Consider the following 23,620-nt stretch of genomic DNA (forward strand, 5'->3'; position numbering starts at 1 on the left):
TTGTAATTACGTTGTAAAATGTTTTACTTTTCAATTACCTGAAATGTGATGAAATGGCCTACTTTTCAGCGCTGATGCAAGTGTGCCGAAAAGTACAACTTTTGATAAAAGTGCTGAAAAGTAGCTCTTTTCGGCACCTTTGCCAGCACACACTTTTTACAAACCGTGTCTTTCGTAGATTTAGCAACTTGCTAATACATTAACTTATCAGCTGTAATCCCAATTTGGGCGGTTTTTGTTCCTGACAGGACTGCAAATCGGGTGAAAAATCAGCTGCTGAAGCTATATACACTCCCGATCAAAAGTTTGGGGTCACCCCCTCAAAAACATGTCATTTTTTTATGCCCATATCTTCGCCAATTTGCGTCCGATTTCAAAATCCTAGGTTCCATTCAAAAGATAATAAGTCAAAAAAACTTTAAATTTTATAGAAACTTTTTCAAAAAAAAAATTGTATGTAAACTTAACCCAAAGTTGCCAAATTTTATAAAAAATGAATATAAACTTACGGCAGTGTCGCTGGAAATTGGGTCGACCAAATTTTAAGATGAGAGCGGTAATATAACCCATTTTCTATTAGCTTTCAACTGCTTTTTACAGAACTTAGCTAAAAAATCTAGAAAAAAAGTTATTAAATAAAATAATCCTTGATGTCATCGACCAAAAGTTTGGGGTCACCCCTCAAAATAATGTATCGGCCAAAAGTTTGGGGTCACTATCGGTAAAACATGGAAAAGTGAGTTGTTGATATCTTTCATTCAATTTGAATTCTTGTTGGCTTATTTAAAACAAAATGAATGATACTTACTGCATAGACATTGAACCACACATACCGTCGTGCGGGGCTACTTTTGATATGCGGGGCTACTTTGGACACTTTAGAATATGGATTTTTTGAATTCAAAATATGGTTCAAATCTGTTTGATGTCTTTGGGACTATTATGAAGCAATAGTTTGCCCTTCATTTGGTTGAAAATATTTTTCAAACAGACCGTTTATTGCTTGTCAGGATGCGAAAAAACATCGAATAAACCAATAAAATAAACATCCCGTATCAGAACATTTGGTCTGTAAGCATTGTTTCTACAGTTCATAAATTTCAAAGGGTTGATCAATTCATTCAAAATGTATCAATGTAGCATAAACAATCGAATATTTGTGTCGTTATACATTATAAATGACCGTTTTACCTAAATTAAGGATTGATGGTCCCTTTTTTCAGGAATATTTTTCAGGAAACTTTTTTCTATATAGTAAAATCACGCTGTTCATAATACCAAAGGAAGCACAGAACCATCTTAAAACGCATATTTTTATTGAAATCATGTCTGATATAGTATACTACAGTATTGGTACAAAGTAGTTTTCTAAATAACCCTGGAATTTGAAATGCAGTTTTGTTATATATAAAAATGTCCAAAGTAGCCCCCATCCGGTTCTCTATGAGAAGTCTCCGATTGGTGTATGAACAACTTTTTTGTTTATTGATGGATTTAGTTCAAATTTTGCATACATCCTACATATATACTCACGATTATTGTGTGTAAAAATTGTGGAAATCCATTCACTATTCTGGGAGTTATAATGCCGTAAAGTTGAAAAACCATGAAAAAGTGTTTAAAGAAGCCCCGCACAACGGTATTTGTTGAAATTTACATACTAAAACTTAACGTAAAGTTGCCTCATTTTGTGAAGTGTGGTGAAATGTGTTAACTTTACATAACATTTTTATACACAAAAAGCGTTAAATACGTTAACGACATCAAACGTAAATTCAGTTAATTATCTTTGAATGAGCCAAAAAGAATTAAAATTGAACTGTAGATGACGAAGATATTACCAAATCACTTTTCCATGCCTTACGAAAGTGACCCCAAACTTTTGGCTGATACATCGTATTAAGGGGTGACCCCAAACATTTGGTCGATGACATGAAGGCTTAATTTACTTAATAACTTTTTTTCTAGATTTTTTAGCTAAGATCTGTAAAAAGCAGTTGAAAGCTAATAGAAAATGGGTCATATTACCGCTCTCATCTTAAAATTTGGTCGACGCAATTTCCAGCGACACTGCCGTAAGTTTATATTCATTTTTTAGAAAATTTGGCAACCTTGGGCTAAGTTTACATAAATTTTTTTTGAAAAAGTTTCTTTTAAATCATGTTCGAAGTTTCTTTGACTTATTATCTTTTGAATGGAACTTAGGGTTTTGAAATCGGACTCAAATTGGCGGAGATATGGGTCTAAAAAAATGACATGTTTTTGAGGGGGTGACCCCAAACTTTTGATCGGGAGTGTACTTATCTGACTTTTGCCGATCCCCACACACTACTGTTTGACAACGGGATCTCGGTCATAGGCTACACCATAGCCTACCTGATCGAAAAAAAACTGCACTGCCGAGCATAAATGTTATGTCTGTGCACGTTCCGGAAAACTGACAGTTTTTGGATGATTCAAATCGTTCAGAGGCGATCTAGTACTCCACATCAATTTGATCATGTGAAGAACGATTAGGATGACGTCACATGTATACATCCAAAATTTATGTTTACATAGGTTACTAGCCTACCTTGTAATATTTATGCTGTGCCCCGATCACTTCCAGTATTATTTCTTTCAAAAACTTTTCTCCTCTTTGAAGGAAAAGTGCCAGACTGAACTGGACGGGAGTTTGAAAATTTGTGACAGCCGCCTCTGTTTGTACTGGTCTGTAGGCCTACTTAATCTGGTAATAGGCTAAAACTAAAGACACTATATGAAAAGACACGAAATGTTCCATTTGAAATTTCAAATTTGCTGTCAATGTCATTCTAATCAAGCAGTAGACCTGTCAAACGCGCTTTAAAGCATTACTCGACAGCATCATCGTCATGATGCGACAATCCTCATCAACAGCAACAATCATCAGATTTCGTGTCTTTAGCATACAGTGTCTTTAGGCTTAAACACGTGGAAGCTCGCTTGCATGTTTTCTTAAGCTGGTAGTACACCGGGTCAAATATTTGTCCAAAAAGAAACCAATGCTCAAACATCTTGTTTGACTCGATCGAATTTTCATTAGTGTCAAACTGATGTTGTTTCTTGAGTTCTTTCCTTGTCAAATATTTGACCCTGTGTACTACTGGCCTTAGTGTTGTATATGTGTAACAAGTTAAGGTGGTAATTGATGGGTGTTTTTCGTAATTACAAAAAAACTTAGTATGCAACTCGTTGCAAAATGATGATTTTTTCAGCACGAGTTGTACATTAATCCAACGAGGCTTGCCGAGTTGGATAAATACAACGAGTGCTGAAAAAATCGACATAGATAACTATTTGATAAACGCAAGATAAACGGATAAAAAAATGCGATGCTCAAATCAAATAAAATCGTCACTGGAGTCACTTGTGTCACAACTATCCATGTGTCGTTTTCAGTTTGACTTTGAAACATTAGCCAAACGCCCCGTAGAGCGTCGTGACTTGGGCAGCGGTCGTACTCGTTCAAACTGCTCTTAGAATGCGTCTCTGTCATCATTAGTACTTCCAAAGTGTAAACGTTGATTATTTAAGCAAAAATTAAAAAAAAATAATGTGTCATTGATCTAGACAGACGAATCATGGGTGATTGAACAGTGAAAGCAGTACTTCGACGAACATCTGAACGGCGCAATACATTTTACGATAAAATATTCTTACGCACCGATGGTGCTCAAGTACAAACACTGCATTTGTACTAAATACTTGTGCTTCATTTTATCTGTTAACTATGAAATACAATCATAACTGCCTATAACACCTTCATAAACAGATGTCTAACAAGCCAACCGAATTCCAAGTAATAGAGCATCAGACCAAGACGAAACAAATCGACACTGATTCTTCATTAGAGCCTAACTGACATTTTCGATTTTGCTTCATCGATCTTTGTGTTATTACGGAAAGTGTATTAAGTTTTTTCAAGAGTTTTTGGTTGAAATGCGAAGACGACGACTACATCTTGCTCTAGTAACAAAAAGAATAATGATTTTGTTTGTTTTGATCAAGTTATTAGCGAAAGAGAGAGTCACGAAGAGAAATCGATCAAGTCAGTCAGGCCCTTAAGAAAAATCATTGTCGAAATGTTCCAGCTCAAATATGGGCTCTGTGCCATGGTACCATGAGCTCCAAAGCTCAATGTTCAAAGTATTAACTCTATGATAAAGCCTACCCCTTTTTCCGCCAAAATTTATACCCTTCTAGGAACGCCTATGCATTTAACCCGTTTAAAACACCGTATGCTTTTATTTCTTATCATTGCAGATTGCTGATCCACCAACACAGCCCATCTCAAGTCCGCGCCCGTAGGTACACAACCCGTTAGAGAATGCTAAGACTGAGAAAAGACCGTGATAAACATATCGCTCGCCACCGCGCATTATTGTTCCAGTGCCCGCGTGATTCAGTTCGAACGCGACCAATAGCATAACACTCCGCTGGCTGGTGGTTCTTATTATTTATAGTGGTTTCAAATTCGAAACTATCTAAACAACGCGTAAAATGAGTTTCGACTGATGCGACTAATGTTTCAGTGAATTTTATTTGGATTTAACTTCTATATGAACGTAAGCTAGCGTTTGTATTGAAGGATTGGAAGTGAAATTGTTCAGATCAGTGATGCGAGCTGTGTTGTGAGTTGTATTTTGGGGTTTTAATGTGTCCACTTCAAATATGCTTTGTCTGTTACACGCCGTCATCAAATATTTATATCAAATGTGATAATGCATTTGAAGCAACAACCCTTCTAGATTACCGATCATTGCGCGAGTTATTACCCGTAGAGTGAAGACCGGAACGTGATCCCTCAGCTGTTCCAGTCGTGAACAGAACGGTGAACAGCTGATAAGCTCGACGGTTTTTTTTTCGGCGCTGCAGTGAGTGACACATGTGATATATTCGATGATGATGGTCCAGAAGATATGCTGCTCTCGCTGCTCGGAGACATCAACATCATTGTAGATAGGTACGAGAGATACATGCTCAGTCATTGGGAGCAATTTGTGTGCTGCTGCTGCAGCTGGAGATAGTGATAATCAGCCACGGGAAGTGCCTACGTGACTACGAGTGTACAAACTGTATTGAGTGTGTGAAGTGAGAAGTGTCTCAACCTGATCCGTCATCCGGTGGAGATCCAGGATGGCGGCAGAACCGGCTCAACTGCGACCTCCGGATGGCGGCTGGGGATGGATGGTCGTGTTTGCCTACGGGATGGCCAATGTAAGTTTCATTTCATTTAACATAAGGACTGTATCGGAAATTAACTATAAACGTTCACAATTGCCTAAAAAATAATCTGATCGAAATAAACATAACTTTATTTTTGGAGATACTATATAAATCTCTTGAATAAAGAATGGCAGTTCTAATTTTCAAAAAATAATCATTTAACTTGGACTTTTATCTCAAAGATTGCACAAATGTTTTTAAAATTTTGGACACCTCCTAAAAATTTAAAATTGCGAAAACTGTGGGAAAATATTTAATTTTTTTTCTTATTTTTGCGCAAATATATTCTTTTCCAGAATGCTCATGATATAGGAAAATTATTTTTATCAAGAAAAATTCGCTCCGCAGATTAGGGCAATTCTTAAAAATGAAAAAAGGCCATTTTTCGAGGAACTCTTTTTTTATGCGTCTTCAAAGAACGATTACGCAAATAATAAATACAAAATGTTGAAAATTTGCATTTTTTTCGATTGGGTATGTATTTAAATCTATTGAAGATGTAGTTTTACCAGGAAACGGAATTTTATAACCTCTAAAGATTTTTAAAACAGAGCGTCAAAGTTCGACCAAAAAGTAGGTGTTTTTTGGGATAGCCCATATTGTTAATGTTGGACGTTTTTCTATCCAAAATAAGCATTTCAAAAGTCGGTTTTGAGTGATATGTTATGTGTACATAACTGCTAGTAATAATCATTATTTTCCAGATTTTTCCCCGTACAATTTTTGTTCGTTACAAATGATTGAAACGTTAAAAAAATTTAAAATAAAAACTGTTTGTCCAGATTGTTATTTTGTGTGGCATACTCATATACCCATATTTTCAATAATACTAAACATTTTCCAATTTTATTCAAGCTGTTCTAAAATTAACTATATTGTGAAGATTTCATAGAAGAACCGGAATGAAAAGACCAACCGTGCGTCGAGATCGAGCATTTTAAATGTTTATAGTTAATTTCCGATACAGTCCTTAGTTTAGTTAGTCTTGCGAGTAAAGGCACCAAATTCTCTATGTGAAGCTAGTGGGTTCAATCCCGAGCAAAGGCGGATAACAAAGTGATATCACTTTGATAATAAACTGTGTTATCGGTGTTATCATTTTGTTATTTTTGTTATCATCTTTTTCAATTGATGATAACCAGATGATAACAAATTTTGTTATCGATAATTTTGGTCTATCGCGATAACATAAAAATACTAAGTGATAACAAAATAAGTTATCTGTTTCCAAACGCATATTTCAGAGCTTTCCCACAACTGAGAGTCTGATGAACCTCGAATCTAAAAATAGATGCCGCTTTCCACCTTCAATGCGACTGCAGTACGAAAGCGTACACGCAGAACTCGATGTACACAGCGCAACGAGTAACTTTCACGCAGCGACCGAAAAGACAAAAGAATTTTCACGCAGATTTGTGTAACACCGGATCAACACAAAAAATGTGCTGATCCGGTGTTACACAAATCTGCGTGAAAATTCTTTTGTCTTTTTGCTCGCTGCGTGAAAGTTACTCGTGCGCTGTGTTGTTTCATTTAAGGGTGTAGCCTTTTATTACTCTCACTCTCAATGAGTCCTGTTGGTATAGGGGCTATCGGATTCGACCGACAATCACTCGATCAGGGCTCGAGACCCGCCTGGGCGCAATAGTTTAAAACATTGGTAGTAAATTGTTAGAAACTTTTTTCAATAGGTGACGATATCGGTACCCAAGCAACACACATGTTATATATTGGTTACGACAGCGCAAGTTTTGGTTGTATAGAAGTTTATTTGACGTTATTCCAACACAATGTTAGAATTACGTAAAATAAACTTCTATACAACCAAAACTTGCGCTGTCGTAACTAATATATAACATGTGTGTTGCTTGGGTAAAGTAGATTTTTACTATTTTGGTCGATAAAATAGCAGTGAATGATAACTAATTGATAACAAAACCAGTTATCAATCAGCTGTATTTTTTCATGTTGATAACTAAATGCAATGTTGAACAAAATATTGTATAACACAATTAGTTATCAACTTGAACTCAATGATAACTTAACTTCTTATCATTTTGGTATTCGAGAAGTAAATATGAGTTATCATTTTTGTTATGTTGGCTCTTAATTCAACCTAAATGATAACAAACTCAATTATCAAACGAATGATAACCAGGTAACAAAACTTGTTATCATTTTGTTATCCGCCTTTTCTCGGGATTCCTATTCTAGCCATTGATTTTGTTTGGTCTGATTCCGTTATGCATATGTATGTACCAAAAGTACACCTTTCCACGGTATGCCACCTGCACACGGGACCTGACGAACTTGTCTTGTTCTGACTTCTGGGGAAAGGTTCGGATGAGTTAGTCTGCCACGATTGCCGTTGTAACTAAGAATGAATGATTTATTTCTACTTCTTAACTCAATCGAGGTGGTGTGTCACACGCCTTTTTGCTGCGTGTGCAACTTATAGTTTATCGCACTCTACCGCAATGTGTTTATGCTACCATGCATAAACACGGTCGTTCGAGTTGACTCTATAAACACACAGGCGTAGTCAGGGTGTATCCACCACACGTCCTCTTTATATTTTTTTAAATTTTAGCCTATAGTGTAAAATTTAAAACAATACAGTTATTATTATTTTGAATATCATATTAATCTAATGCAAGATAGTTTATAAAGTATAACAATAATGTGTAAGTCCTATAATAGTGAATAAGACTGATATCATAATGTTTTGATTAAAATGTTTTATACAATATCCACCACACGTCTCTTTTATTCCACTTTTCTTTACTTCATTTAACTACGGTATTGCAATTCAACCCTCGATACTTCGTATCTTGGCCGCCACCTTCTCAAGGTGAACGTATCGCTCTACAATAGTTTGTAATGAAATAATTTAGTACGTTGTGGTTCATAAGATTTAATTGTTTGGATTCATAGTTTAATTAGTTGTAATAAATGGTTTCGTTCTATCTTTATGTATGATATCTAACCTATTTTTGATTCTTACCTCAACATTTTGACCTCTATCTGTTAGAACGGGATAGGGTCCATCGTATATGCTATTTAGTTTTGATTTTGCTTCGTTTTTTATTAGTATCAGTTGACCTGGTAAATATGTCATTGGTTTCAATTTAGTATTGAGCTTCCTGATTCTGTTTTCTTTGGCGTCAATTAACCGTTGTTGGATTTCTCGTTGTGTGATTTGAATTTTGTATTTCAATGATTTAGCATAATCTTCCAAATTGTATATCGGCGTTTGGGTTTCGTAATCTTTTAAATTTGATGGCAATTTACAGTTTTTACCAAATACTAGTTCAAAAGGAGTTTTTTCTGTTTCCAGATGAACAGTTGTATTGTAGGCGAATTGATAGAATTTAATCCAAGATGACCAGTTACCTGGTTGTCTTGCTGCATAAATTCTCAAAAAGTTTCCTAGACTCTTATGCGAGTTCTCCAACGCTCCAATCGATTGATGATGATAAGCCGTAGAATTCAATTTTTTGATTTGCAACAGTTCACAAATATGTTGAAAAAGTTCAGACATAAATTCTGTTCCTCTGTCAGTTGCAATCTCATCCGGTACTCCATAATTTAGCAGAACATTTTCAACAAAAGCTTTCGCGACAACTTCCGTTGATTTGTTCCTTATCGGTGTTGCTGTTATGAATTTGGTTAATTCACATTGTGTCGTTAAGATATATACATAACCTTCATTACTAGGCAATAACGGTCCAACAAGATCTAGATAAATCTTGCTGAATGCACTGTTTGCCGTTGTGGTAATGATCTGAGGTATGTTTCTTGGTTTGATGTGTTTGTTCTTTTGACAAGCTTCACATGACTTGATGAAATTTGTTACATCGTTTGTCATACTTGACCAAAAATAGCGTCTTTGTATGTTTTTTAGTGTTTTCTTGATACCCGCATGTCCTGCTGTTGGCAGTACATGGAAATCATTAATGATGAGATGTTGTTCAGTTTTGTTTTCAATGTGCTTCACTTTTGGATCTATCATTCTCATTATTGGCATGCCTTTATTCATATTATTGGTATATACCATGTTATAAAATTGTTTTCCATGATCCGTATTTTTTATTACGAGCTCGTTTATGTTTTTGTTTTTGCACATATTTCGCAGCATTACTACTATCCGCCGTAACTGGACTAGAGTCTTAGCTGGTTGAATGATTAATTGATTGTTTAACATACAAAACTTTACTTCAGGAATTTTATTTTTCTCATCGAAAGTTAATTCGACGGACTTCCCATATGATGGTTGCTGGCCAGGCGACTCATCATTGAAATCCTTATTTGTATTTGCTTTCCTTGCTGTGCTTCGGGTAGTAATAAGTATATCTTGTTCTATTTTGTTGTTTAATTCTTGTAAGTCTTTGATCGTAATTCGAGACAATGCATCTGCTAAAACGTTACTTTTGCCTGGAATATAATTAATTGTAAAATCATACTCTTCAAGTGCTAATCTAAATTTGGTTAATCTACTTGAAGGCTCCTTCATTGAAAAAAGATAAACCAATGGTCTATGATCTGTTTCTAAATCAAACTTTCTACCAAACAAGTAAGGTCTGAAATGTTTGATCGACCAAACCACAGCCAGAAGTTCCTTTTCAATTGTTCCGTAATTCATTTCAGATTTGTTTAGGGCTCTGGATGCAAATGCTACCGGTCTACCATTCTGGTTTGATAACACTGCTCCTAAAGCATATCCTGACGCATCTGTTTGCAATTTAAATGTTTGCTTAAAATCTGGGTAATCCAGTACAGGTGGGTTTATGAATTTCGTTTTCAAGGTTTCGAAAGCTTGCTGACATTCTGCTGACCACTCGAATGGTATTCCTTTTCTTGTTAAATGATTTAGTGGAATGCAAATTTTAGAAAAATCTTGTATATGCTTGCGATAGTAATTTGCGAACGCTACAAAACGTTTTACTTCATCGGCCGTCGTTGGTACAGGCCAATTGTTAACGCTCTCTATTTTTGAAGGATCTGGACGTACTCCTTCTTCCGAAATAAAATGTCCTAGATATATTAATTCTTGCTGCAGAAAGTTACATTTTCCTGGATTCAATTTTAAATTGACTCCTCTCAACCTTTCAAAAATGTCAATCAAATTTTTATTATGTTCTTCTAGACTTTTCCCAAAAACAATAATATCGTCTAGATAAACTAAACATTTTTCCATGCACAATCCCGACATTGCGACTGTCATTAATCGTGAAAAAGTTGCTGGGCTTATTTTGAGGCCCATGGGTAGCCTAGTCATTTGAAATTGTCCTGAGGCTGTAGAAAAAGCTGTTATAGGTCTGCTTTTGGGGTCTATTTCGCATTGATAATATCCTTGCGAGAGATCCAAGTGCGTGAAGTACTTAGCTCCCGCTAAAGAGTCTATAATTTCCTCAATATTCCCTAATTCAAACCTATCATCTTGGAGTGCATTGTTTACCTTTCGGTAATCTATAACCATTCTCCACTTTTTTCTATCATTACACGATTTTTTGGGTACAAGAAGCATTGGACTGTTCCATTCAGAACGAGCTTCCTCTATTATACCGTTTTTTGTCATCTCTTTAATTTGTCTTTCAATTTCTGATTTTTGCGAATGTGGTAACCGATACGGTTTAGTGTACACAGGTTTTGTATTATCTTTGACATTAATCGAAGGTGTCAAAATTTTTGTAACGGTTAACTTGTCATTTTCAAGGCAAAAGATATCATTGTATTTTAAACATATCTTTTTAATAGATTCTTTTTCATTTCCAGATAAATGGTTTAATTTGAGTTCCCTTAATAATTGTTGTGTTCTGTTTGGGATTTCTTTACAATCATTTAGTTGGACTATATCGTAATTGTCCAGTTTCTCCATTTTTGGTTTGATTTCATTTAGAAAAACTGTCTTTTTTGAAACGTTCAAAATTTTTACGGGAATTTTTCCATCTTTTGGATCAACAATCGTATTGGCAATAAATACATGTGGTTTTATTTGTTGGCTCAAAAGAACATGAGGTTCCTTTACATTTACGGTTATGACTGTCGTAAGCTCAGTTCTTGCTGGAACGCATATTAATGAAACTTGGGGTTCATTAAAAGGTATTTCTATTTTTCCCTGGTTTGAATTTGCAATGAATATTTGTCTCCCGAAATGTAAGGTTACTCCATACTTTTTTAAAAAATCAGTACCAAGTAACGCAGGTACATTTGGGGGAAGACCCTTAACAACATACAATTTTGCTGTAAACATTGCATTTTCGTAACACAGGCGTGCATTAATACTTCCTAGGGCGTAAGTTGTTCCGTTTATTCCACGAATTCTGATTGTATCATTTTCATCAATAACCGTTCTCGGTGGAACAAGTTGTGCTGTAATAATGGAACAGCTAGCTCCACTATCCAAGATAAATGGAATTTGTTGGTCTTTGATATAAAAATTTATTGATGGTAGTCGTTTTCCTGAGTTACTCACGAAAAAGATCAATGACGTTTGCTACGTCATCTTCCGGAGGTTCTGGTCTTGGTTGAGGCACAGGGATTGCTACGTTTGCATGTCCCTGCCTTCCTCTATTGTTATACCCTCCTCTTGGTTGATATTGGTGTTGATTATTATTTGGTTGATTATTGTACTGAGCTTGGTGGTTGTAGTTGTTTTGGTGCTGGTCGTAGTGGTTGTATTGATTTCTACCACGACCTCTATTGTGGCCATAACCTCTGGATCTGTTTCCTCTTCGGAAACTTGAGAATCCTCTGGTCTGGAATCCTCGTCCTCGATAAGGGTTTTGGGGTTTTTGCCTTGAGGGACTAGCATGAAACCACATAGCTGATTCCTCTTCAGTGTTTTGTACCTCTAGCGCATCACTGATAGCCTTCACAAGGGTATTAGGATTACGCGCTTTTAGGAAAAATTGAGTTCTATGGTCTTTCAGACCATTCGTAAACGACTTCACGGCAACGGGTTGCACAATGGCACTTGCCGCTGATTCATCGGAAAAGGTTCCTTGCGATACATGAGCTGCGGATAGTTTCGCCGCCAGCTCATTCATTTCATGTCCATATTCTGATATTGTTTTCTTTTGTTGTTTCATACTGGCCATCTCCGCCTCAATGGCCTGCGGACTAAATTTAATTGAAAATTTGTCTTTTAAAAGTTTCTTCACTTCAGCCAAAGTCGTCGCGGTGGTTATTGCACCGTGAGCTGGACCTGTTAACCTGGTTTTAATAAACTTAATCAATTCTGCATCAGGGACTCCATCAGAGTAGTCCTTCAGTAGATCGATTGTTTCGAAAAATCCAAGCAACCTATCGGCCTCGCCATTAAACTTATCGACGAGCCGTAAGGCTATGCTCAAATCAATTTTCTGTGCCATGTTGATTACTTGTTGCCCAAACTCCTCTTGAATGAACAAATTTTCTAAAATCGAATCGTCCAAAATATTACCGTTTAACCTTTCAATTCCTTCGTTTATGAATTCTTTTAGTTGCCGATACCTAGCAATGAGAGAATTTTGTAACTCTGTATCAAATTTATTTTTTGTTACAATTTCCTTTAATTCTTTATTTAAATTAATCAATGTATCTATTTTAATTTGTTTGGTTGCAGTAGCATAATCACTATATTTACGAAGGTTACTATGCAATTTCAATATTGCATCTTCAATTTGAAAAAATCTGTCCATTCCATTTCATAAAAGAATCGCTTAATCATTTTGTTTTATATTACTTACAATTAAAACTTCCTTTGCATGGAATTCTTGTTGTGTACTGCCCAAGAAAACTTATATGCGTATGTCGAATCATTTGTACATCCATAGTTTTGTTTGTTGTACCTAAAAATTTGACGAACTTTAATATTTCTTCAATTAACTTAATTTTTGTCGATACTTCCCTTTTTGGTTTATCTGGTCAGAAACCGACGACGGTATTCTTCTAACGCCATCCTCAATTCCCCATAATTGAAATTGTAAGTGTCCATGTGGTCGCGTCGTCCGGTTCGCATCACAGCTGCCGATCCAATCTGGAACACCGCTTCAATAATCAGCTCCTTTGCGTGTAATTCCTCGTTACTGATTTCGATCCGTTTCACCAATAATCGATTATAATGGGATAACTCCCTGGTAAAAAACTCTGTACACTGTTTTATTGTTTCTTCGTGTAGATCACGTTTCGCACTCATTTTACAATATTGCTGGTTAGAATTGTCTTTTCTTCTTATGCTGGCAGGTTTGCCAAGCGGGATACTCGTTCGGCGACTCTCTCCGTTTGCTGGCGATGGCACTTGATCACTGCTTTTACCAGCAAATATCCTACGGCTACACCTGCTAGAACACACAGGGCCACGGTTTGTGCCGTAAGGTGTCCACTATTGGATGGTGCACTTGTAACACTGCTGGTCGGGGCGACGATCTCGTCCGCCGAAAACCAGCCCATTTCAACGGTTATTCACACGGTTATTCACTGTTCACTAATTACTTTCACAGTGCCGTAATTAACTTTAATTCACAGGCAGACACCTCCTGGCAGGATCGCCATGTCTTGTTCTGACTTCTGGGGAAAGGTTCGGATGAGTTAGTCTGCCACGATTGCCGTTGTAACTAAGAATGAATGATTTATTTCTACTTCTTAACTCAATCGAGGTGGTGTGTCACACGCCTTTTTGCTGCGTGTGCAACTTATAGTTTATCGCACTCTACCGCAATGTGTTTATGCTACCATGCATAAACACGGTCGTTCGAGTTGACTCTATAAACACACAGGCGTAGTCAGGGTGTATCCACCACAAACTAAATCCGACATAATTCACAAAGATAGAGGATAGACGACGCCAAACGTGTGCGGTAAAAACGCAGCCTTAACGCTGCTGTCCTTGGAGATTTTGCACTTGGTGTACTCCTTTGGTATCTCTCAATGTATCTACCTGACATGTGGGGCATTAATTTTAATACGCTTCCCAGTACGCTTCCCTTATCTGGCTCGGACGTTATCTGGAGGAATCATTGACCGTAAATATTTGTTTTTAGAAACGGAAGTTTTTCTAAATAGATGGCTTTGCAGTTCTAAAAGTAAATATTTGGTGTAGTAGAGCGCTCAACTTTTTGACTACAATGATGATCATTAACATTAAGGCATAATGTGCATTACCATTAGAAATCATTAGCTAATTATAGGACCTTGACTTAGCTAATGTAAAAGGCATAGTAAATAAATTGTTTACCCTCTAATATTAATTTACTTTCCATATTGTTGAGAAACTCATACGTTCATAATCTTAGGTTCTGTTTTAGATGAACAATGAATCATGGTTGTTCACGTTCAGTAGCAAGGAGGACCGTCATCGTGGACTTAGTAGTGAAAATATTCTTTGGATCCCTTTGTCAACCGAAAATAGCTTACTGAGTCATAGAGTATTGAATGGCAAACATTCGAAGTTGATCTCTTTCTACGTACCGTAAACCGGGGTCAAATTGATCAGCGGGGTGAAATTGATCACTCGGGTACTACATTGTAATTCCATACTAGGAACTCTTAAGCGTCGTAATGATCTTAAACTTTTTACGTCATCTGATTCGTAGATGTCTAGAGATTAGTGTAGACTTTTAATTTTTTAGAAAAAGTTTTGCCTTATATTTTCAAGGAATTTGCAATGTATTTCTCATTTAGCTGAAATCATTGCTGCTAAACAATCAATTGCTAATAGGACTTCCCGTGAATTCTCTGTTTTAACATTTCTGTGGAGCCTTGGTTGGGATGTTATGCAGCTAATCAGAACATGAAATTGTTATAAAAAGTTCATTTTATGAAGAAATAGTCATTTATTGTAATATAAATCACTTATTTCAAATGAAATTGCCTACCTTTAGGCGTTTAAGGGGGAAATTTCGAAATTTAATTTTGCATTTAAAGTATTAAAAAAAAGAAATTTTCCTTTCCAACAGATGCTTAATTGTGTACTGATCAATTTCGCCACAAAGTGACATTTCCAATATTTTGATATTTGAAGCTATTTAACCTGAAGTTTAAATTTGTTGAACAAAATTCTGTCACATGATTCCATGGAGATTCACTGGGTACTGGTTTTACAGAAATTCTTTTGAAAATATTTGAACAGGCACTGATGTTATCTGCAAAAGTTGTATTAAAGTGATCAATTTGACCCCGGATTACGGTACTAGTTCAAAGCGTTAACAAATCTACATTGGCTCTTACCAAGTTAACCTTTTTAAAAAAATGGAATAATTTCGTTAGGGAGCGTCCATAAATTGCGTCACGCAAAAATTGTCTATTTTTAACATTTTTTGTATGAGACCTGTGAAATTTTTGAATAAGTCGTAACACTTTGCTCAACCCCCTCCCCCTTCCACAAAACGTGACGTAATTTGTGAACGCTCCCTTAGACTATGAACAAATTTATCACGGTGTGTCCAAAACAGTTTAATGTAAGTTGGGAACATTCATTCGAACATTCATTCGAAAGATTTACTATTCAGGCATCTCCTCCGAAAATTGAAAATGTTTCCTCGAGGGAAACGAAAGTTTTTGCTATACATAGTCAAGTCATTCGACTCTTTTGTGAGCTTTCAAGAGTTTACCTTATAATACTCCACCCCGCCTTAACGAGAAACTTCAGAGAATACAAATATGGCTGCCACAATGGCCGATTTGGTCCCCTACTCACGTTTTCAAGAGCACCAATCTTGAAAATTCGTAAACAAATGCTCTCGATTTGAAAAAGCTGCCTCTTTTTGCAAGGGAGCAAAGCCAGGATAAACAAGTGCGGCTCGGTTCGATGCTTCGTTCATCAGGTTTGTGCCTCTAAAGTTTGTATGCAAAATTGCAATGGAATTTCTTGATGTTTCACCTTAACCTTCCCAATGCATCACGTTGGGAACAGCTCGATGGCGTCGTGTAGGGTTTAGGTAAAAAATGACCCTAATGCACAAGCAGGGTTAAAAAGGGGTGTGGTTCAGGTATGTTTATATTTTTCTTTCCTGGGCTATCAAAACTTTTATATTTGTTGGCTTATATCAGTTGGCTGATGTTTACTTCTGTTTTGCAACATTAAAAAATGTTAATACGCTTCAATCGACATTTTTTGTGTCTTTTGAAGCGCATTAACCTTTTTTTTTAATGATCGAAAAACAAGTTTTTTTTGGACACCTTTGCGAAGTCGTTGTTTATTTGGTATAGAATGCAACAATAAACGCATTTTTAACTTTTCCTCAATCATTAGGGTAATTCGCCAATTGTTGAACGGTTAGTACTGGCATTTTGGTTTTCGTTTGTTTTTCCGTGCATAAATCCACTTAGTTGAAAAATATCCAGTGAACGTCCAAAAGTTTGGATGCGTAATTGTTCGGATTGGTGAGAATCTATGTAGCAGTGGAGTTACTCAACAGCAGCTCAAAGCTGAAATGTATTAGATTTTAGTATCGAATGCAACAAGAAAAAAAAACAAATTCAATTTTCTTACATGGTCTTCTACCGTCCATACAAGCTTCTCATTTGCCTTCAATGGCGAGCCCCACTTAAGCCCCGACCGCTATAATTATAGGTATTAATCGTATTAATCTAATTATCATTGATAGTTTTTCTAATTCAACCGTGATTTACCTTCAGAGGAATCGGACAACGGTTATCCGTTCGACCGGTTCTGGGCAGCAAATATTGGAATTACTTGGAAATATCCTAACCTTTTATAGCCCTAGGAAATGAAATTCATTATAATTGTTGATAATCGCACCCTAGCATCATACCCTACTGTCTATCGATAATTTCACGCACTCGGCACCCGAACTATCATAAACGAACTAATAATCAAATATTAAATCACTACAAATTCATCATCCGATAGTGGACGAAATAATTTTCCATGTGACATCGAGCACGTTCGTAATTTCTTTCCCCGTCGATCTGTCTCGATGACAATTCTGCCACAGACGATTGACGGCTCGTCACTCACGCCGATTATCATCCAAGATTTGAGCTCCATGTCCAGTGTTGCCATAACAGTAATAATATCCTATGTGCCTTCTTTCCTTGGACTTCGTGGCGTTTCTGCAAGTTCGTACGTTATGCCCCCGCCATAAAGCCCTGGGACTTTATGGCCTCAGACGTTATGATACTGCGTCGTCTAGATCTACTTATTCCTTATACTGCCCATTGAATTCGTATTCCCTTAAATTCCATTTTCTAAGAAAAAATAGAGCATTGGTATGGGAAGTCTGTAACCCAAATGTTGAACGCTTCCTTAAGCTAGCTCATCCTAATGTTGAACGGTTGAAGCTTTGTTCGTAATTGATGACGTATAACCCGACATAAACCTATCATTCACCTGTTTTTATTTTGGGCACCAAACCCAACATAGAACCAACATTTACCCGATGTGGGTCCAACAGTGGTCCAACATTTGATAAAATTTGACCCGACTTTGGCCCGTAAAATATGTATAATTTTGTAACTTATTTGAAGCAATATCGTGACATACAGCTAACTTCAATTTGCCTTTATTGGGGCCTTTTCCCACTTTATTTTAACTTTAATTGAACATTCACAATAATACTTACCTTACCGATCAGACTAAGGCCGCACACTGGGGCAGGATTGAAAATACACGGAAAAAACCTCTAGCTCGTCGAGATGTCGAGATACGCACTTGATGTCTTCAGAGAAAATATTTCTATGAACTAGGTCGATATTCTGAACGGTAGCATATTTTTCTTACGTTATTCGCATAAAAGTCCTATAAGTCATTTTGGCCATCTTTCATTTTAGCGGTATGGTGTCTTCGGCAAAGTTGTTCGGCTATTTATGCTAAAAAAGTTTGCCGAAGACGTCAAATTTCCAAAGTCTACTGTTCTTGAGATATTAGTCGTTTTATAAAATACCTACCTAAAATCGAGTTTTTTCATTAAATTACGTTTGTAAACAAATTTAATGTCCGTTTTCGAGTTATAATAATGAAAAATATTAAAATAAAACATATGTAAAATCAATTTGTTGGAAAAAAAACAAAATATGAATTGATTTTTCATAGAAAGTTCCTGAAAATCACGCAAAATGTATATAGGACGTTCTTGCAGTCGGGCAAGTTCGGGCAAGTTTTTTCATCGGCGATCACCTAAAAAATACATAAGCTTTCATGTAAATTTTTTTGACCGACATGATGTTTGATGATTTTTTTTTAAACGCCAATAAAAGTGAGTTTTTAGATCATTGAACACACAAAACATATTTCTATTAAATAAAATTATGTAAGACAATGATAAAACCAAGGCTAAATGGCGTGTTTAGGACATTTTTGTGTTTTACAATTTGTTTGGAGCTTAAAAATGACTTAACCTGTAACTAGATTTCATTTATACTTCTCATGGTTCACTTGGCAACATACAACATGGTAAAATATGTGCAAAAATGTTGTACTAAATAACACAAAACAGTAAACTTTGAACGCTATTTAAAAAAAATCATCAAATATCATGTCGGTCAAAAAAATTTACATGAAAGCTTATGTATTTTTTAGGTGATCGCCGATGAAAAAACTTGCCCGAACTTGCCCGACTGCAAGAACGTCCTATATACATTTTGCGTGATTTTCAGGAACTTTCTATGAAAAATCAATTCATATTTTGTTTTTCCAACAAATTGATTTTACATATGTTTTATTTTAGTATTTTTCATTATTATAACTCGAAAACGGACATTAAATTTGTTTACAAACGTAATTTCATGAAAAAAACTCGATTTTAGGTAGGTATTTTATAAAACGACTAATATCTCAAGAACAGTAGGCTTTGGAAATTTGACATCTTCGGCAAACTTTTTTAGCATAAATAGCCGAACAACTTTGCCAAAGACACCATACCGCTAAAATGAAAGATGGCCAAAATGACTTATAGGACTTTTATGCGAATAACGTAAGAAAAATATGCTACCGTTCAGAATATCGACCTTGTTCATAGAAATATTTTCTCTGAAGACACCAAGTGCGTATCTCGACATCTCGACGAGCTAGAGGTTTTTTCCGTGTATTTTCAATCCTGCCCCAGTGTGGGCCGGGGTGGCCTCTGCTGTACATAGTAGCCGTCTCCATTCAACTCGGTCCATGGCTGTTTGTCTCCAGTTCCGCACTCTGCGTAGGGTCCGCAGATCGTCCTCCACTTGGTCGACCCACCTAGCTCGCTGCGCTCCACGTCTTCTTGTACCGGTCGGATGACTCTCGAGAACCATTTATGTCGGGTTGCTATCCGACATCCTGATGACGTGACCCGCCCATCGTAGCCTCCCGATTTTCGCGGTATGGACGATGGTTGGTTCTCTTAGCAGTTGATGCAGCTCGTGGATCATTCGCCTTCTCCAAGTCCCGTCTTCCATCTGCACTCTGCCGTAGATGGTATGCAACACCTTCCGTTCGAAAACGCGCCGTTGGTCCTCTGCACGTAGGGGCCATGTTTCGTGCCCATAGAGGACGACCGGTCTAATCAGCGTTTTGTAGATGGTTAACTTCGTGCTACGGCGAACTTTATTCGATCGTAGCATTCTGCGGAGTCCAAAGTAAGCACGATTTCCTGCCACAATGCGCCTCTGAATTTCTCTGCTGGTGTCGCCACGTACACCCAAGTGAGCCTAAGTACACGAATTCTTCAACCGCCTCGATTTCATCACCGTCGGTATAAATTCGGGGTCGTTCGATTTTTCTTTTTCCCTATTCGGAAATGATCATTTCATTGTGTCGCGTTTTTTGTAGCAACACTGAACGATCACCTGACGTGGGTGATCAGTTGTTTGCTTCTCATATGAAGTGAACAATAGTGCGTCATCTTGCATGTTCGGTCGTGTCATTTGCAGTTAAATATTTGGCGACTAGCTTCCGCGGTTCGATTCGAAATATTAAGTGACCACCTGACGTGGGTGATCGATTGTTTGCTTTCCGTGTGAAGCGAATAATAGTGTGTTATAGTGGTAGATTGCATATTTTGTCACGTCGTTCGCAGTAAATATTAAGCGACTACCTGACGCGGGTGGTCGATTGTTTGCTTTCCGCGTAAAGCAAACAATAGCGCGGCAACCAGCATGACACGAAGGTCATATTACTTATCAAAGTGAATCCAGACCCAACGATACCTTTCCCACTAACAAACACTCCTTCCTGCAGCCTTTGGTGGAGTCGCAGCGGTAAACGCGGGCCTTCACTTAACAAAAGTTGTTACTAATATTCCTTCCCTCTTCAAACCTGACTGCAAGGACGTGGCCGGCGGCGTTATTGTACCGTTAAAGAGAGTCTCTGAAGCGTGGTCAGTGAGAATATTGACAACTCCCAGTCAATTATTCAGTTGATTCATTGTGCAACTGTCATTGCTTCGGGTCAATCACGGAATAGCAACCATAGATGTGTGCAGTCAGTCTAAGCTAAGCTAAGCTAAGCTAAGCTCTCCTAATTACACCCTCTAAAGCAATGTTGAACAGCAAGCACTAGGGCTGTGTATTTATCGATATTATCGGATCAAATTTATCGATACGATATCCGATATTGTTCAACCCGATATAAAATGATACCGATAAAGGCTAATTTTTCCAGATATTTACGACTAATTTGAATATTAGGTCAAGCTTTGTAAAATATTTTTGTAAGTTTCACCATTTACGCAACGACATTAACTCCAAATGTTCATTTGAAGCACATTTATTATGCAAATGACACAAAAATACGTCATTTTTTGTGTACTTCCTTTTAATGAAGATATCGGATATCCATACGATATCGATAATGTCGAATCCGATATATCGCCGATACCGATATGAAATGAATTGCGTTTCGCCGATACCGATAAAAGGTCAAGATGCACAGCCCTTATCGTAACCCTCTGCGAGATTCGAAGCCTCGAAGGGACTCGAGAGTGTCCCTGATACTCGAACTACGCACATCACTTGATCCATCGTCGTTTTGATCAACCGTGTCAGTTTATCCGGGAATCCGTATTCGTGCATAATCTGTCATAGCTGTCCTCGATCGGTTGTATCATACGCCGATTTGAAATCGATGAACAAGTGATGTGTGGGCACGTTGTATTCGCGGCATTTCTGCAACACCTGGCGGATGGCGAACATCTGGTCCGTTGTAGCGCGTTCACCCATGAATCCAGCCTGATATTGCCCCACGTACTCTCTTGCAGTCGGTGATAGTCGGCGGCATAAAATTTGAGAGAGTATCTTGTAGGCAGCGCTCAGTAGTGTGATCGCGCGGTAGTTCCCGCAATCCAACTTGTCGCCCTTTTTGTAGATGGAACATACGATACCTTCCATCCATTCCTCCGGTAATACTTCCTCCTCCCAAATCTTGGTAATGATCCAGTGTAGTGCTCTCACCAGTGCTTCTCCACCGTATTTTAGAAGCTCGCTTGGTAGTTGATCTGCTCCAGCGGCTTTGTTGTTTTCAACCGGCCAACCTCCTCCTCAATCTCTTGGAGGTCAGGGGCCGGAAGTCTTTCGTCCTGTGCACATACTCCTAGATCTGTTACCACGCCACCTTCGGTAGCTGCAACGTCGCCATTGAGGTGCAGAGATGGAAACACTCTCATCGTGAATCAACTCGCGAGTGAAAAACCAACAAACGGTTAACTCACGGTGCCGAAAGTAAGCCTTGTGTGAGTTTATTCGCACTCGCTTGCTTCATGAGTATGAAGCAAAACAAAAACAAAAACACTCATGAACTTTTATTCGCGAAGAACAAGTGGAGATGCGGGAATTGTATTTTAGTGTGATTTTAATAGCAAAACAAGTAATTATCCATCAGATAGTAGTGTTTTGTGCTTCATTGTTCCTGAAAAGTAGAGCTGTCGGCCGTGTAAATTCGTTTTTTCACAAAATTGAAAAATGTTCAGAGCTGCTTCGCGAATCAATCCCGAGTGCGACCAGCTTCGTTAGCTCGCGAGTGAAGGAAGTGCGAATATATTCAGGCTTCTGTTGTTCACGAGTAAGATAGCTTTGCGTTTGTGTCTGCTCAGCTGCATTCCTCACTGTTTTCCATCACTGTTGAGGTGCTCATCGTAATGCTGCCGCCACCTCTCGACCACCTCACGCTCGCTCGTGAGAATATTCCCGTGATTATCTCGGCACATGTCGGCTTGTGGCACAAAGCCTCTGCGCGAGCGGTTCAGCTTCTCGTAGAACTGTCGTGTGTCATTAGCGCGGTACAGCTCTTCCATCGCTTCGCGATCTCGTTCTTCCTGCTGGCGCTTCTTCATCCGGAAGACTGAGTTCTGCCTGTTCCGCGTCTGTTTGTAACGTGCCTCGTTCGCTCTCTTACGGTGTTGCAGCATTCTCGCCCATGCTGCATTCTTCTCGTTTTTCAACTGTTCACATTCGCCGTCGTACCAGTCGTTTCTGTGATTCGGAGTCGCGAAGCCTAGTGCTGTAGCCGAGGAACTACCTATGGCGGATCGGATGTCTCTCAACCCATCTTCAAGTGTAGCTGCGCCAAGCTGCTGTTCCGTTGGTAGGGCCACTGCTAATTGCTGCGCGTAGTCTTGAGCCACTTCTACGTTACGCAGCTGCTCGATTCGATGTTGAGCTGCGGCGTTCGACTTCGACGTGTGGTGATAACTGTCGAAAGTTTTGAGCGCATGCATACAGTGACTAGGAAGTGATCCGAATCAATATTCGCACTGCGTTATGTGCAGACATTGATTATATCCGAGAAGAATTTACCGTCGTCTGTTTGATGATCCCGTGATCTCTAGGTGGCTTTGTGGATATCTTTGCGGAGGGAGAAGGTGCTTCGGACTACCATACCACGGGAGGCTGCAAAGTTTATGCATCGCTGGCCGTTATCATTCGATACGGCGTGCAGGCTGTTTCGCCCGATTACCGGTCTGTACATTTCCTCCCTTCCTACCTGCGCGTTCCTGTCGCCGAAAACGATTTTCACGTCACGCGGCGAGCAACCATCGTATGTTTGCTCTAACTACACGTAGAACGCTTCTTTCTCGTCAACAGGTCTCCCTTCATGTGGGCAGTGAACGTTGATGATGCTGTAGTTGAAGAAACGGCCCTTAACTCTCAACATTTATTGTACATCCTTGTGTTGATCGGCTGCCACCCGATCACACGTTGTTGCATCTTGTCCAACACTACAAATCCTGTTCCCAGTTTCCACACTGCCTGTCCAGTCCAACAAAGTTCCTGCAACGCCACGATGTCGAATTTGCAGGGATGTAGTTCATCGTAGGTTATCCTATCACATCCTGCGAAACCAAGTGACTTGCAATTCCATGTTCCAAGTTTCTCGGGTCTTTCCCGAATGTATTGAGTCGTATTTTCTCCTATGTTATTCGCAATGGGGATTTTTACGGGTGGCTTATTGGGCCTACGCCAA

At 38.2% G+C, this 23,620-nt stretch overlaps 1 protein-coding gene across 2 annotated transcripts in view; it reads left to right on the top strand.

Moving 5' to 3' along the window:
• The window catches only part of LOC109426912 (uncharacterized), a 55,488-nt gene that overhangs the window by 11,460 nt on the left and 20,408 nt on the right, over positions 1–23,620 (top strand). The window contains exons 2-3 of one of the 2 annotated variants that reach the window (XM_029865334.2): positions 4,285–4,329; positions 4,770–5,238. In XM_029865334.2, coding sequence (XP_029721194.1) covers positions 5,158–5,238 — 81 coding nt within the window. In that variant the 5' untranslated portion in view covers positions 4,285–4,329; positions 4,770–5,157. Of the gene's footprint in view, positions 1–4,284; positions 5,239–23,620 lie in introns of both variants that reach the window. The other variant, XM_029865333.2, reaches the window with a different exon arrangement.

Source organism: Aedes albopictus, chromosome 3 (genome assembly GCF_035046485.1).
Source record: "Aedes albopictus strain Foshan chromosome 3, AalbF5, whole genome shotgun sequence".
Classification (NCBI taxonomy): domain Eukaryota; kingdom Metazoa; phylum Arthropoda; class Insecta; order Diptera; family Culicidae; genus Aedes; species Aedes albopictus.